At 44.2% G+C, this 16,637-nt stretch overlaps 3 protein-coding genes across 9 annotated transcripts in view; 1 reads left to right on the forward strand and 2 right to left on the reverse strand.

Annotated features, from left to right (window-relative positions):
• DUSP3 (dual specificity phosphatase 3) overlaps window positions 1–1,741 on the reverse strand; it is a 22,365-nt gene extending 20,624 nt beyond the window's left edge. Inside the window, exon 1 of the mRNA XM_054014103.1 lies at window positions 1,620–1,741. Within this exon, the coding sequence (XP_053870078.1) occupies window positions 1,620–1,741 (122 nt within the window). The remainder of the gene's footprint in view (window positions 1–1,619) is intronic.
• Window positions 1,740–16,543, forward strand: LOC128829005 (ras-related protein Rab-18-B-like). 7 transcript variants are annotated; one of them, XM_054014090.1, is made up of 7 exons: window positions 1,740–2,062; window positions 2,450–2,505; window positions 2,998–3,059; window positions 6,906–6,978; window positions 7,959–8,077; window positions 9,751–9,817; window positions 10,741–14,854. In XM_054014090.1, the coding sequence occupies exons 1-7, from the start codon at window positions 1,740–1,742 to the stop codon at window positions 10,911–10,913; spliced, it is 873 nt and encodes a 290-aa protein (XP_053870065.1). In that variant the 3' UTR covers window positions 10,914–14,854. The 7 variants fall into 7 exon arrangements, 5 of the variants coding, with proteins under 5 accessions (XP_053870065.1, XP_053870067.1, XP_053870066.1 ...); XM_054014094.1 differs by lacking the exon at window positions 1,740–2,062 and adding an exon at window positions 2,115–2,326; XR_008443271.1 differs by lacking the exons at window positions 7,959–8,077; window positions 10,741–14,854 and adding an exon at window positions 16,524–16,543.
• The window catches only part of MPP3 (MAGUK p55 scaffold protein 3), a 78,383-nt gene continuing 65,623 nt past the window's right edge, over window positions 3,878–16,637 (reverse strand). Inside the window, exon 19 of the mRNA XM_054014067.1 lies at window positions 3,878–4,593. Within this exon, the coding sequence (XP_053870042.1) occupies window positions 4,537–4,593 (57 nt within the window). The 3' untranslated portion in view covers window positions 3,878–4,536. The remainder of the gene's footprint in view (window positions 4,594–16,637) is intronic.

The raw sequence follows: 16,637 nt of genomic DNA on the forward strand, positions 1-16,637 counted from the left end.
ACTGCCCCATCTCAAAAAAGATATATTAATATTGGAAAAAGAACAGAGAAGGGCAACAAAACTTAGAGGTATGGAACAGCTTCCATATTAGAAGAGATTAAAAAGACCGGGACTGTTCATCTTAGAAAAGAGACAACTAAGATGCGATATGTTAAAGGTGTATAAAATTATGAATGGTGTGAAGAAAAAGTGTTATTTACCCCCTTCACCTAACAAAAGAACCAGGGGGCACCCTATGAAATTAATAGGCAGCAGTTTTTAAAACTAACATACAGAAGTATTTCACACAGCGCACAGTCAACCCATGGAACAAACTTCAAACTGTTGTGAAGGCCAAAAGTGTAACTAGGTTAAAAAAAGACTTAGATAAATTTGTGGAGGATATGTCCAGCAATGGTTAGCAGCTAGGATGGGCAGGGACACAACCCCATGTTCTTGGTGTTCCTAAGCCTCTGATTGCTAGAAACTAGGACTGGACAACAGTGGCTGGGGCACTTGAAATTGCCCTGTTCTGTTCATTCCCCCTAGAGCATCTGCCACCAGCCACTATCGGAATATAGGATAGTGGGCTAGATGGACCATTGGTCTGATCCAGCATGGCCGTTCTTATGGACCAAGGCAGAGCTTATTTTGTGTTTAGGATAAAGGTGGAGGTCCTAGTTTTATTTTTATTTGTATTATGTTAGCACCCACAGGTCCACATTTTGTTACCAAGAGACAGTCCACTCCCCCAAAATCTTAAGTCTAAACAGACGAGACAAAGTTTGAGATGGGAAACCAAGGCACAGAGCAATGTAGTGACTTGCCCAAGGTCTCTCAGTAGGTCAGAAGCAGAGCAGAGAATAGAACCCACAGTCTGGGTGGAGTGAATGTAAATACCTTACAACTGAGGACAGGAACAGCCCCAGGCATTTTGCCAGATGGGTGGAAAATGTTGTTGGCAACCTAACCCACCCCCAAACAGCCGAGAGAATTACCATCTCCTGGGTAAATAACACATGTTCTTGAATATTTGCTCCCATTTCTGTGGGGTGTCTATTGTGGAGTATAGGAGTGTAGAACTTGGACTGCAACCCCCAGGACAGCTGCACAGGGGGGAAAGGCTAGTGCTGACAGTCACATTCAGGTCTGAGCCTGGCGAGCAAGATTTCTCATCCATTTTTAGCCCACTCTTGAATTAGCTTTGACAGCTTTTATTTTAACATCCCTCAGTTCTAGGACTTCAGTGGGCTACCAAAACCCTTTAGCAAATACCACAGGGCCCTGCAGCTCTAAACTCACACACACACACGACCCTAACTTCAACCTAAGCACTCCCAGGGTCCTTTACCATGAATGTCCAAGGGCCACATAATCCTAACCCCCAGACCTTTTCTACCCACGACCTCCTAGGCCCCTGGCCCCAGCCAAGTTCTCACACCAATATTCGGACAGTGGATTGGGAACCGGACTCCCTGGGTCCCCAGCAATCCAGCTTCCCCCATACCCTCGGCTCACGCGGCCCCCACCTCCGCCCCCGCCCTCAAATCAGGCCGGGGTGAGCCGTTCACAGCTGTGCTGGCTCGGGAGGTCACTGCCCGGGCCTCAGCCCCCCACCCCCCGGCCTCCCCCGCACTCACGCGTTCCCCACGTGGATGCGGGGGGCCACTTCGTTGCTGTGCGCGCTGGGGAGGCTGTAGCAGCCGCTCCCGTTAGCCAGCAGGTCGTTCAGCTCCTCCACTGAGATCTGATAGTCGGACATGGCCACTCCCTGCAGCCCCCACTCTTACTCCGCAGCTCTCGGCAGGGCCTTGCTTCTCTCCCCCCACGGGCGCGGGGCTGAGCCTGATAGGAGGGGCGGGGATCAGCTGGTTCTGCCAGCAGCCGGGCACACACGGGTCACTGTGAGCAGGAAAGCTGCACGCCCCGCCGGGCAGGGGGGATTTTTCCTTGTCCCGCTGCCCCCCCTCCCGGAGAATCGCGCCTCCAGTCTGTCCCGCCCCTCAGCCCCCGGAGAGGACCCCGCCGCCCCGGGAACAGGCAGCAGATGTCGAGTTCGCCTCCCGCTGCGGGTCCCTGGAACGTTGTGTATCAAACATTGTATCGCGCTGCCTGTGTGCTGATACACCGGCCGGGCCGGGGGGGTACCGACTGGGCGTGTGTGGCTGTCTCCGGCCCTTTCACAACAGGCCCAGGGAGGAGGCGGTGGGACGGGACTCTAGGGCGGAGCTGGGGCACCGGGCGCCTCTCCCTGCCCGGGCGGGGTGCGGAGGCAGCTGCGCGGGGCCATGGCCACGGCCACGCTGAAGCTGCTGGTGGTTGGGGACAGCGCGGTGGGGAAGTCCAGGTGCGGAAAGCGCTCCGGGAGCGGAGGGGCCGGTTTCTGGGGCGGGCCGGGCCGGGGGGTTGGTGTCCTGGGAGGCCGCAGGGCGTGAGCGGCTCGCTCACCCTGTCTCTCCTTTCCCCGCAGTCTCTTGCTGAGATTCACCGATGACACGTTTGAGCCGTACTTGAACCCCACGATAGGTGAGTGCTGCGAGCTTCCCTGGCCCGGCCCGGCCTCCGCTCCCGGGGGCTCCCGGGGATCTCTTAGCACTCGGGGATCCGTGCGCGGGCTCCAGGCCGCCCCGGGGTGAGCCCCCCAACCCTGCAGCGTTACAGATGGATAATAGGAGACTGAAACAGGGCAGACTTGTACGGAGCCAGGACCCCCGGTGACACCGGCTGTAGGGATCTGGATTTGGGAGTGGGAGGAGCGCGGCAGAGGCCTCCTAAAGGGGATCGCGAGGCTTTCATAACTGGCTGTTATGAACACACACAGCCTGTGTTTGTGTTCATGCCTCTTCTCCGTGTGAGGTGCTGTGCACAGCCCCGTGCAGCTGTGAAGTGACTGTACCTCCGCCTGTCGGGAGGTAGCAAGTGTTGGCGAACTTCTTAGCAACTCAACTAAACGCAGAGAGTAGCAAAGCCTCTTGCTGTGTTTGTCCTGACATTGCTTCCCTCTCTTTTGCATACCAGGTGTTGATTTTAAAGTGAAGAAAATGGTGGTTGACGGCAATCCAGTTCAACTTGCAATATGGGTAAGTTTTGCCCAGGACAGATAAAGACAAAAACGCCTGCCCTTTTACATTACTAAAGTTTGCTGTACTTTAGAACAGCATTTAGTAGTGAATGGGTATGCAGCAGGTCTTTGCATACACAGTATCTCGAGTATTTAAGTGCCATGGTTCTGCTAGTGTAAAATTGTGTGAAGTGGGCAAGGTGCCTAAATAAGACAGTCTCAAATATCAGGACTGTCACTATAAAATCCGGACATCTGGGCAGCTTAGCTTCACTAGTTCTTCTGGATTTCTCTGCTGTGCATTAATGGACTTGACAAGACACAGCCACCCATGAAAGAGGATTGTTGAGCCCCAGGTATTCTCCAGGTAGACAGCCCTTGAACAGCCAAGACCTAATGGGGATGAAATGCCCAAAACAGCTACTGTATAGATTTGGCTGTATTATTTCTATGAGCTGTTTTGCATTGAACTCCCGGCGCACCATGCTGAAAACAAACTCTAGACTTGCCATGCACTGCCCCATTCCTTCAATTAATGGGAAAGGGGAATTCAGTGTTGTAATCCCTGTTTAAGGCTAAAGACTTATTTTCAGAGGGTCTGAGCCTTCACCCACAACTGTTGGCTTCAGTGGAGGAATTCAGAACCTCTGAAAATTAGGACACCAGACTGCAACTGCATGGGAAGTATAATTATAATATTTCTAAAGCTTCCTCTCCACACCCACAACCACGGTGCTTGGTGCTCAGTGCATTAGCATGATCATGATCTAAAATACCCCAAAATAAAAATCTATTTAAAATGCCCCACTTAAAATTAAAAGAAAAACTTGAAACTTTCTCTCTCTCCTAAAAATATATTTCTACATGATGCCTGTTATTCTCCTCTCTGTTTGCTTTCCGCCCCCTCCTTTCTCAGATCCTCAACTTTTCTTATTTAAGTGAGGTGAGAGAGACTGAAATTAAACTCGGAAGGAGCAGGTTCCATATACATGAGGGCACAATTGTCTGTCAGCCTCAGATCTAGAAGGTGGATTGTGTGGGGGTAGATGCTCATATGCATGAGGCCTCATATACATTATCTTGGACCAATACTATTAAGGCTTTAAAATAAAAACAAAACAAAAAATGCTGCCAATTTGCATCATTTACATTGATTATCTATATAGCAGGAGTAATCCAATCATGGTTGCTCAAACCAGGGAGGAAGTATGCTTCTTACATTCTGAACAAGTTGCAAGCAAAGAAGCAGCTCGTCCAAGAGGGAATTCAAATAACCAAGCTTCAGTCACAAGGGTGTGTCTTGCTGTTCTGCGATCAAAATCCAGAGCAGAGCCTGTGCAAATTGTGCTGCTGAAAAAGATACCTTTGCAGCAGTATGTTAACAGCATCAGGAGAAATCACTCATTACTGACGTGCAGCTGTATTATATAAAACAAAAAATAAAATCCATAAACAAGCTGCCAACCCCCAGAAAGATGTGCAGAGTCCATCTTTGTTTAAGGTTTATGCCAGCTTACTGTGTTCTGTGCATAGGTACTCTGATGACTGGTGCTCTGTGAAAATAAAAATCATAGATAAGGTTGAAAATAATAAATTTGTTTTTTCCAGCTGTTTTGGAATTAGTATTTGGAAAGCAAATAAGATTTCAAAAGCTTGGTGGGGAAATTGGTCTCTAGAATAGCAAACAGACTTGGAACATAGCACTTGCCCTGCATTCCGTGTACTTTACATTTCATAAAGGCTCAGCAGGGAATGTTCTGAAATTCCCTGTGGCTGGATGTAATCTGCCCTAGCATGCCAGATGTTAAAGCAGAACTGCTTATTTCTGAGAATATCACTTGTGTAGTGGCTTTAAAATCCTTCCTCTTCTTTTCGATTAGTCGGGTATCCAGGAGAAATTTTGAAAATGTTTATTTTACTAAGATTGCATCAGACACTGCAGGATTTTCATTATTATTAAAACTGGGGATAACATTTAGGAACCATTTCTTTTTTGTTCTTTCATATTGCCAGTTGCACTGGTACTAAGGAGTGCTCTGCTGTTGTATCCTTGTGTACTTGGAGGCTTAAGGATATAATAACAAACTGCTTAATAAAAACTCCACAGGTCAGCCCTTGTAAGGGAATACCATGCCAAACCTATGATTGAATATTTGCTGAACAAAGTAGAGAAATTACATGATGGTGTAGATGTCCACCATGTCTAGGTTTTGTAATCCTTACATATATTTAAATAAAAGGGCAATTTCTGAAGTAGACTCATAGACCTTCAGGCCAGAAGGCACCACTGTGATCATCTAGTCTGACCTCATTGCAGGCCACAGAACCTACCCACCCACTCCTATAATAGACCCATAATCTCTGGCTGAGTTACTGAAATCCTCAAATAATGATTTAAAGACTTCACGTTACAGAGAAATCCACCATTTACCCTAGTTCAAACCAGCAAGGTCCCGGTTCTCATGCTGCAGAGGAAGGCAAAACTCCTGCAGAGTCTCTGCCAATCTGGCCCTGGGGAAAAATTCCTTCCTGACCCCAAATATGGTGATCAGTTAGATCCTGAGCATGTGGACAAAATCCACTAGCCAGATATCTGGGAAAGAATTCTCTGTAGTAACTAAGAGTGCTTCCCAAGTAGTGTCCTTTCACGGGCTGTTGGAGACATTTGCTATTTACAGTCGCAGATTAACTATATGCCACTGTAGGCAGTCTCATCACACCATCCCCTCCCTAAACTTAACAAGCTCAGTCTTGAAGCCAATTAAGTTTTTTGCCCCCATTACTCCCCTTGGAAGGCTGTTCCAGAACTTCACTTTCACTCCTCTGATGGTTAGAAACCTTCGCCTAATTTCAAGCCTTAAACTTATTGATGGCCAGTTTATAGCCATTTGCTCTTGTGTCAACATTGGTGCTTAATTTAAATAAAAGAAATCATAGTGGGTAAAATTTCATATTCCTTTGCCCCTTTATAGTCCTTGCTGTGGGGGGTTGGACTTCATAATGCACTCTGGAGATGTTTGAAGTCTTTCTGGAGGGAAATATAGGGCAGGGATCGGCAACCTTTGGCACGTGGCCCGCCAGGGTAAGCACCCTGGCGGGCCGAGGGATGTGCTGGCCGCTGCTTCCCACAGCCCCTATTGGCCTGGAGTGGTGAACTGCGACCAGTGGGAGATGTGATTGGCCAAACGTGCGGACTTGGCAGGTAAACAAACCGGCCCGGCCCGCCATGGCGCTTACCCTGGCGGACCGTGTGCCAAAGGTTGCCAATCCCTGATATAAGGTATTGCACTAATAATTTAATTGACCTGTGAATAACTTTTAATCTAATTTCTCATCTGCTTGGGATCCTGCTAGCCTCAAAATGATTTACACGTACTGGGCCCTCTTCTTCTACTGCAGGATAAGCCAACGGGAGAATCAAACCCACTGTCTGCTCTTCCTGCCTGCAGTGTCTTGCACTGGATGAATATTTATTCCCATTTCCTCACCTCTTCCACTTCCAACCCTGCTCATTGTGTGTATATATATAGTATTGTTTTGTTTGCAGTATTATTCCCTTATTTATTTTTAAATGGCCTTCCAGATCTGAGTCTCATTGGCTTTCTTCACCTCTTTACTCCTGTTCAGAGGCTGACATCCTCTTTAATTTTAACCTTCAATTATAACCTCTCCTTTTTCACGGTTTTTCTTTTCATCGCATCACTTTTCCTAATATTTGTTGCTTGTTTCCCTGACTCTGCATCTTCTATGCTTTATGTATCCTAATGTCAAGATTCCTGGTCGAAGCATTGTTAACTTTTTCTGTTTATGCCACATACTGCAAATTACCCTTTAATTCTAAATCTTTTTGGTTTTTCCTCTGTAGGATACAGCGGGACAGGAACGGTTTAGAACACTGACTCCCAGTTATTACCGAGGCGCTCAAGGTGTTATTTTAGGTAGGAGGAATATGATTAGCACAACTGTGAAATCATTATCACTAACTAAATGTTAATACCTCTTTACCAAAAGAATACCAAAAGAAGTGGTATTCACCAAAAAGGCAAGAGAAGCAATTAACACAGGCCTGCTCCACTAGGCTGAATTTTGGCTCCTAATCTTTATCAGCAGGAAATGATGAGTCTTCAGAATATTTTAAATTAAAAAGCTGTAGACTTTATATTACAGACAGCTCAACCATGGAGCAGATGCATTCTCAACTTTATAGTAATTTCTGTTTGGAGCGTTTCTGGTTACAAAGCAAATTGTTTTTCAAGTCTGCTCTTCCTGAGACATTTTTATTTCCCTCTTCAGAAACTATATCAAATCTGCCTGGTGAAAAGCGCAGATAACTTATGGCCGTTCCCATTCTTTGTAATCGCATCAGTTGAAAAAATCTGATTCCTATTGTCAAGGGATTATGAAAGCCGAATAACCTGCTATACAGAATATACATTCCTTCTGTGGTACAGTCTGCCGCTCTGTTCAACTAATTAGCAATAAGTAAGCACAGTTGTGGAGTTACCAATAACCAAAAGTCTCTTTTTAAAAGGGTACTGAAAATTCCAAATTTCTGTTGTTAACCCACACTCCGCTGCCCCCTTAAATACGTAACTTTCTATTTTAAAATGTCCGGCAGTTCTACTCTCAGCTCTTGAACTCAAAGCCAGTAACAGCATAAAGCCCCAGCTGTTAGGTTGTGTTCCCCAACCTTAAATATTACTGGAACAAGTGTTTGTTTCCTATCATCATTATACTTACTCTGAGTCATCAGGGATTAGAATTGACATTCCTACTCAGTGGGATCACATCTACTACTCCTAAAATTATTTGAAAGTAACCTCAAATGAATAAATACATAAGAAATGAGTGCAGCACTAATGCATTAAAAATAGCCCAGGAATCTGCAGTTGACAGTGTCCCTTTCTTTTGTTGTTAGTGTATGATGTCACGAGAAAAGACACTTTCACAAACCTAATGACCTGGCTGAACGAGCTGGAGGCATATGCTACGCGGAGCAACATTGTAAAAATGTTAGTTGGCAATAAAATTGACAAGGTCAGTTTAGAGCTGTGTCATCTGATGCTCATACACTTGGTTCTCATTCATGGTCAGTAGGTGTTTCCTGTGCACCAGGAGGCTCACAGCCTTGCAAGCAGCATACCTGGTCTGTGCCGCTTTGACTGAAAAACCTGAATGAGGCAGGCTGGAGACCTCCTTTCCTCGCTGCTTCCTCTTAGAGGCAGAAGGTTGTTTGGGAATTTTGTGCAAACTGTCCCAGAGAGGTGACATGATCTAAATCAGGTGAGATGTTGTAAACAAGATTAAGAATTGAAAGAGCAAATAATATTTAATGAAAAGAAACTACGCTGGAACTCTTTCTGAGCATCTCCAGTGACGTGCCATCTGAGTTAGAAGATTCCACCCTCTCTCCCCAGCTGTCCCTTTCTCCTGACACTTTGGCCAAGCAGTGTGTCTTAGACTCAGCCTCTGGGTCTCCTGGTAGGTATTACCTCTGGGTTTCAGATCTGCTGTCATTCTCCCTCCTTGTCTGACTCACAGCACTATTAAACTGTTCAGGTTTCTTCAATGGGCCTCATTTCCCATCTTAACTACTGCAGCCTCCTCCTCGCTGGCCTCCCTAATACACACTTCGTCCCCTCCAATCTGTTCAGAAGGCAGTGACTAGAATCATATTTCTTGCTCGTCGCTCTGACAGCATCACTCTCTCTGAATTCCTCCACTGGCTCACTCTATATCAGTGGTCCCCAACGGGGTGCTGGCGCCCGCTGGGGCATCTTGTGTGCACCCGCGTACTGGCCGGCGGACGAGCATCTGCCGAAATGCCACCGACAAGCAGCGTCATCCAGAGGCCTATTGACGTTGCCGCTTCTCGGCGGCATTTCAGTGGATGCTCGTCCGCCGGCCATGATCCATGTTGGCTCGTCGTCTGGCACCCGCCAGACGAAAAAGGTTGGGGACCACTGCTCTGTATCATCACCCTGAGTTCAAGCTTCTTGTGCTTGTCTTCAAGACCCTTTACAGCTCTGCTCCTTCCTCCTTGTCCATTCTTGTCATGTTATCTCCTGCAGACGCTGCCAGCCTCGTCCACCCATTTGTCAGCCTCACACACTAACATCTCCACTCTTTCTCGTACACTGATCTTTTTGAACAACTCCTCCTTTAGTTTCATACAATCCAGTCAGTGATTTAACCGCTCTGCGGGTGAAAACTTAGTGTCTGAATCTGTAAGTGTTTCCTCCGTGAGTCAAATATTTCTTTAGTCGCTTCTTCAACTACCCAAAGCTTTTGTGAATCTCACCCTATTCTTCAGAATTAATCAGAGGTAACAGACAAAGGTCACTTGACTCAAAATTCTGTATCTGCCCAGTTATTACCTTCCTGGCTTTTACCATTTTTTAGAACCCTTAATTTTTTCTCTGGCTATTTTGAAATGCTGTACTGGATCCAGGGATCTTTCTATGGTTATACTGCTCTCAGTATCAGTACAACTGTGATTTTTTTTTTAAACCAGTGTTACAGTGGTTGTAAAGCCTAATGGAACCATTCAATCATTTATGATCACCATATAGACTTATGGATTTGCAGCAACAATTCGATATGTCTGGAGGAGTTTTAGAAAATGTTCCCACAATGACACTTTTCCTTGGAGTTCCCAAGACCTGGCAAGTATAGCGTATTTTACTTTTATTCTTTTCTTTTCTCTGCAGCCAGATCGTGAGATAAACAAAAGGGAGGGACTCCAGTTCGCTAGGAAACACTCAATGCTCTTTATAGGTATGCAGTTCTTTTCCAATAAAGATATAAAAATAGGATAGTTATTTTTTTACAGCTGAGCATGAATGAACAGAATGCAGCTCTCCTCCAGGCCACTATTCTTTGTTACTCTTGGGCTACTGCAGCTACAGATGGCTGAAGGCAGTGAGTACTTTTCAGATCCACCTATAGTTAAATTAACATGACTCCTTTATTGCCTTTGGTGCCCTATATGTGCACAAAGAGCCTTATTTTCTGGGGGCTACATTTAAATCTGTGACTTAAAAGTAGATGTGTTGTATTGTGTTCCCAAACCTCCAAGCCTTACTCTGCTCAGACTGGAATCTTTATTTGGGGCTGATACCCAGAATTTTGACCAGTTCCTATTTTCCAACTTCGAGTTTTTTGAAGAGTTAATGGAGGTGAATTTATAGCCAACTGTAGAATGCAATCTGTCTTGGGGAGATGATATCATGGTGAAGATGAGTGAAGGTGCAATGAAATGAGAACCTACAAGTGGTGAAGCCTCTTGAAATGTAGGGTTGGAAGGACTTAAAGGGGTCATCTAGTCCATTGTCCCACAGTAAGGCAGAATTAAGTATGAAGCAGAACAAATAAATAAAGGGAGAACTTTCCTTTGTTTGCTGATGAAATTTTAGAGCCATCCTTTTTCTAAACATATATGTGCAGGATTGGTCACAACCCGAGGAGAAGTTTCAATTTAAAAATGCAAAAAGGAAGGGGAAACAATGGAGTTTCCATCAGAGGAAATTAGACTCTTCAGGCTGCTGTGGGATGATTTGTCAGTAAACTCGAGATCTGAGGAGGAAAAAAGTTCAGCTGCAAATAACAAAATAGCATCCCCTCCCCTCCAAAGATAATTGTTTTATAAAGCGGAAAATTCTGTGCAAAAAAGGAAATTATTGGTTTTACCCTCTCTCTAGAGACCAGTGCTAAAACACGGGATGGAGTACAATGTGCCTTTGAGGAAGTGGTTATAAAGATCCTACAGACTCCAGGACTTTGGGATAAAGACAAACAAAAGTTTGGAGTCCAGTTGGAGACTGCAACACACACAGAGGAAGACTTTTGTGGTGGATACTGTACACTTACTTAAATTCACAGGTGCCTATTCCATCCGACCAGCTGTACTTTCAGGCATGTTGCTAAGAGCTTACAAAGAGACAATCCAACTTCTATTCTGGACACATGTGATTCATGCTATGGGACCAACCCAGATGGGTTCATTTCAGCACACCTGCCTGGTTTTAAAATAATAGATTTGATGGTTACTATGTTGGCAAAAATGGAATGGATATTTATTTGTATGAAGCATGGTACCTCTTGCTCTGACATTCTTTGCTCAAAAAATAAGACTGCAGTGTCAGATAGCAGCAGAACGTTATTCGTCATAGGGCTAATAATAGAGCCAAGCTGTCCAATCCTCAGGCTTTATTGAAAAGCTTTCAATCTCTACAGTAAGTGTGCAATGTCCTCAGGCAGCCAAGTTCCCTTGAAGTGTTGAAAAGACACTTCCCATGCTACAATCTGGGATAATCACTGATTCTACCTCCCTGTTTCAGGTGCTTTTATGTGCTGGAACTCCCTCTGAGACCTTTTCCATTCGACTTATCCAGAACATTTCATCCAGTTCTCTCGGATCCAAAAACTCAGTTCAACTCCAGCTCATCACTCGGTTACTTCATTAGGCATGGAACAATTCTGTGCCCACATTAGCCAGGCCTAGACGCAGGTGGTTTAGATACAGGGTGACACATTTAAAAAGTATAGATGTTAGTAGCTGGAAAAATGTGTAATTGGTTTGGACATCATACGGATCATGTAAGGACCAGTTGCTTTGCAGATTGCGTAGGGCCCAATCACTTCTGTCTTCACCTTAGGTACATTTCAAGCTTATCAGTTCAAAGTGTCCCCACTTACCTCAGCTAGTTCAAAAACACTGTCTCCGGAAGACTAGGTGACCAGATTACATGAACAAAATATTGGGACACATGGGGGGGGGGGGCAGGTCCGGAGTGCCGCCGAAGCCAAAAAAAACCAAAAACAAACCCGAGCTTGAGTGCCGCCGAAGCGAAAAAAAAAAACAAACAAACAAACAAACAAAAAAACCCGAGCCAGAATATCGGGACAAATGGCGTCCTGACCGTACATTTGTCGGGACGCAGGCCAAACGACTAAATATCGGGACGGTCCCGATTTTATCGGGACGTCTGGTCACCCTACAGAAGACAGCCTGTCATACCCTTGTTTTACAGTTGAACCTCGCACTCAACTTGAGCTATATGCAAGTTGATTCATGACCAGCGAGCTCTAGGCCTACATTATGTAGTATATGTTGCTGCTAAATGTTCCCAAGTCAGATGTAATCCAGCTGCCTATCCAAAATACTCTGGGTGAGGACAGTCATTTCAGTGTCACACTCGTGGGAGGTAGGCTTTTTCCACTTACTTTTCTGTTGCAAACCCAGGTGTTTACATGCAGCTCTGTGTAGATTTACTCCTCGCTGTTTCTTACGTAATTTCTACCAACAGCTAGGATCAGTGACTATTAGAACTGTATTGTTTTAGGCTCTAATTCCACAAGCCACTTCTGTAATGCAGATCCCCATTGCTATTAACAGGGCTGTGTGTGGGCACAGTGGTCTGCCCGGGTGGAGCATCTTGCAGGATCAGGAATGTAATCAGTGTTCCTTCAAACTGAATGTGATCAATAAAAAATCTGGTTTAAAGCTACGTGACAGCAAGTGAGGCTCTAGAGAATTTTCCACTGAAAACAAGATCCTTCTCTCCATTTTCTTACAGTTTCCATAGTGGAGTTCTGGTAATTAGTTGCCACTTATCTTTATTATTTCCCACTACACTGAATCACTTCTCTTGACATTAGAGTTTGAGTTTATGGATGCAGCTGTGGCTCTTCTAAAAACTTTGAAATTACTGGGCCAGATTCTGACCCTACGTATGTTGCCTTCTGTAGAATTACTGCAGGTTTCAGCAGCAATTGAGACAAGAACCTGGCTGGCTGTTTTAACACAGCCAATCTCAGCCAGCAGAAGAGATCACTACGACAGCAATAAATAAGTTGGATGCAGCAGGTTTTGCAAGAAGGTCCTCATGATTAGGGCTGCTTTAAAGAGGACCTGGTGCACTGTGGGAACTGTCTCCTTTTATGGTTCTCTTTAGCTAAGCTACAAATGAAAATCCAAAGGTTTCATGCTAGTTATGGTGTTTAAATTAGTCTCAAAAGTCTCTTAGCCTGCTCTACCCAGCATGTGAGTGGAAGAGGGTGACCACTAACGTGACCCTCAGGAAAGTTCAGACTAAACAACTAAAGCAGTGAAGTCAGCATGCCTGAATTAAAGCACATTCAATCCCTGTGTGGATGCTCTCATTCAGAAGTAAAGTGGCCTTAGTTCACTGTAGCTTATTTCTACTTGTCCCATGCAGACAAGCCCTGACATTCATCTCTTGAATAACATAAAGGTCCAAAGCTTCTGTTGAATGAATAAGAGAGGGAACACAAGGGAATTTAAGGGTGACAGTAGGTGGCGGGGAGTTGGCTGGGATCAAGAGGAAATCTGAATTCATGGAATCAGAAATAGAAGAGACTGACAAGGGCATCCTAGAGTTGCAACTATAATACTTATCTCTAAGATTGGCTTACCTTTCAGCCCTTAATAACTACAGGCAGTGTTCCCTATGTGCATAGCTGTTTCTGAACTACTAGCACAAGTTCCAGAACTGCAGTATATGCACGGGTGAGAGAGCGAGTGAGTATGCACACAGCACGTGTACAGTCATTGCTTCATGCAGCAGTGACCACTGTGCAGCTGGTTCCATTCTGTGACTGGAATGGTGCCATGCCTAGATACTATGCTAATTGGTGCTATGTAAATACCATAGATACAATAATTGGAGTCTACCACCCTCTCAGTAGGAGTTTGCTACTCATCAGCTATTGGACTAAATGTAACAAACTGCCTCTCCTACCTTACATACAAGTAATATGCCCCAGCCTCCTTGTCTGTAATACTGAATGTCATTTCACAGTATTTGTATCTTCTCTCTACATCTGTCAGCACGGGCTCTAAGCTCTGTAGTAGCTATACGGCTGTAAACTATTTAATGATTCCTAAAATATGCTGTTGTTTTAAAATAATGCCTGTTTAATAGTTCCCTCCTGTTATAGTCTACTTTTGCACTTTAATTAATTAATTGCCCTGGCAAGACCCTGCTACTCCACCCCCCACATATGGGTAAGTGGTATCAGTAACTAAGTAGTGTGTAGGTCTCTAGCTATGCATTCTCATTAGCGCTAATGAGAATTAGACCACGCACGTGCAGACATTAAGAATGTACCCCGCCATGAAAAATGCACACCTTTATGTGCGTGGAATAGTACCGTAATAGAAAATAGTTTAATTGGTCTTTTTAATACAGTATTTTTAGAGCTTCAAAGGGACATTCATATCAAACATGACCCCATCTTAGGTTCAATAAAATTAAACTTTCAAAAAAAATGAAACATCATAGAAATGTCTCCATGAATGTTATGCATTTCAGTGGAAACAGCTTACTTTGAACAGCAAACACAGAATTTTTTTTTTAATTATTTTATCTTTGAACTAGTGCAAGAAAACCTAAAAGTGAAATTGTCTAGAAGCCAACTGTAAAGAAAAACAAAACTCTTCAAGATGAGAGGTGCAAACAGTGACCAAACAGCATAAACAGGAAAAATCAGATAATTAAAACTGGAAGAATTTTAAAATTAAAACTAAGGTGTATGTAACATATGAAGAAAATAATAATAAAAATCCTCTACTCTGTCTCACTATTAAAGGACACTGTCAAGTTAGAAATAATTATTGAATTTTAACTTTTATTGTATAATAAAGCATTTGATGATAATACCGATCAAGTCCATAAAAATTTAGCAAGTTTTCCTCCTTAGCTAGTATGATTGTGTGTTACGTGCATTAGTGTAATACAACAGATGTCATATAAAACTATTTATTTATAAATATAAACATTCTGACACTTGCCAGATTTGTCCTACCTTATTTTGAAGTCGTTATGGGCCTGATTCTGAACTGTCTTGTTCCTTGTAGAGTCATTTACATTTGTGTAAAATGAGTGTGTAAAATGAGTGTGTAAAACTGCCACTGGTGTAAGTGAGTGGAGAGTTCCGATTTGCCTGCATGTAAATGATGGTGTAAGGTGCAAAGCAGTTGGAGAATCAGCCCTGGCATGTTTTCCTGTACTGAAATCTGAGTCTGAAAAACATGCTACAAAGTCAGCGGACACCTGATGAGCTCAATCAAGCACAGACCAATGAGAAAATGTTTAACTCCTAAAGCAGCTTTTAAATATTCTTAGCAACTGCTGTAGAGCCACAGCCACTTAGATAACCAGCCTGAAGAATAACATCTCACTTCACCTTACTGGTTGCAATGTATAAAATGTGACTATTGGAAACAGGGTGATTCAGGTCAATTCATCACAAAGTAGAAGAGAATGCTGGTTTGCTGGTGGGTGTGCCCCAGCACAAATTCACACGCACAGTGTGTCACATCTCACAAAAGGGACAGCTGTTTCAGCCCTCAGCAGTTGGTTTGCAGAATGTAAATGTTACATAATTCAGTGCTGTTCATATCTACCGTATATCACCACAAACAGGAGTCCAGACAGAGGCAGTGAAACTGAGATTAGGAGCTCAGTCTGTGAGCTAGTGAAGCAAGGAGTCTGAGTGGGTAAGCTTAGATGGGTATTTTTGGGGAGTCTGGAGGAAGAAGTGAGATATCAGAAAGTGAGGGGGGTGCATCTGAAAATTGGCTGGAACATGGAAATATGGTATGATGATGCAGAAGGCAGGAGAGCCCTCTTAATGTGGGATGGGTGAGTGAGCAGAAGCTGAGAAGTAGGGTGTGGGTGCTACCTCAAGGGATGGTGTTGAGAAGTGAGAGGAGCTACAGACAATGCACTGTTCTAGCTGAAGTGCTTTATAGCACAGTGTAATTCCTGATTCTCAAGGGGTTGGTGTTGGTCTTATCGCCCATCTTAAAAAGCAGGGGAGCTCATCTCCAACAGGCCCTGGTATCATTCCAATATATCATAAGAACGGCCGTACTGAGTCAGATCAAAGGTCCATCTAGCCCAGTATCCTGTCTACCGACAGTGGCCAATGCCAGGTGCCCCAGAGGGAGTGGACCAACAGGCAATGATCAAGTGATCTCTCTCCTGTCATCCATCTCCATCCTCTGACAAACAGAGGCTAGGGACACCATTCCTTACCCATCCTGGCTAATAGCCATTAATGGACTTAACCACCATGAATTTATCTAGTTCTCTTTTAAATGCTATTATAGTCCTAGCCTTCACAACCTCCTCAGGTAAGGAGTTCCACAAGTTGACTGCGCTGCGTGAAAAAGAACTTCCTTGTATTTGTTTTAAACCTGCTGCCTGTTAATTTCATTTGGTGACCCCTAGTTCTTGTATTATGGGAATAAGTAAATAACTTTTCCTTATCCACTTTCTCCACATCACTCATGATTTTTATATACCTCTATCATATCCCCCCTTAGTCTCCTTTTTTCCAAACTGAAGAGTCCTAGCCTCTTTAATCTCTCCTCATATGGGATCCGTTTCAAACCCCTAATCATTTTAGTTGCCCTTTTCTGAACCTTTTCTAATGCCAGTATATCTTTTTTTAGATGAGGAGACCACATCTGTACACAGTATTCAGTTCTGAGGACAGACATTACTCCTGTGCAGTGCCCTGATTCCATTTTTCCTCCATAAGGAAGATGGCTTTATGGGTAAAGCAT

Source organism: Malaclemys terrapin, chromosome 25, assembly GCF_027887155.1.
Source record: "Malaclemys terrapin pileata isolate rMalTer1 chromosome 25, rMalTer1.hap1, whole genome shotgun sequence".
NCBI lineage: Eukaryota > Metazoa > Chordata > Testudines > Emydidae > Malaclemys > Malaclemys terrapin.

What these genes read in the sequence shown, in the direction of transcription:
- LOC128829005 (XM_054014090.1), top strand. Translation starts at nt 1,740, where the DNA reads ATGGCCACTCCCTGCAGCCCCCACTCTTACTCCGCAGCTCTCGGCAGG. An exon ending in GTACTTGAACCCCACGATAG is followed by an intron (nt 2,506 to 2,997) that starts GTGAGTGCTGCG and finishes TTTGCATACCAG; the next exon opens with GTGTTGATTTTAAAGTGAAG. An exon ending in TTGGCAATAAAATTGACAAG is followed by an intron (nt 8,078 to 9,750) that starts GTCAGTTTAGAG and finishes TTTTCTCTGCAG; the next exon opens with CCAGATCGTGAGATAAACAA.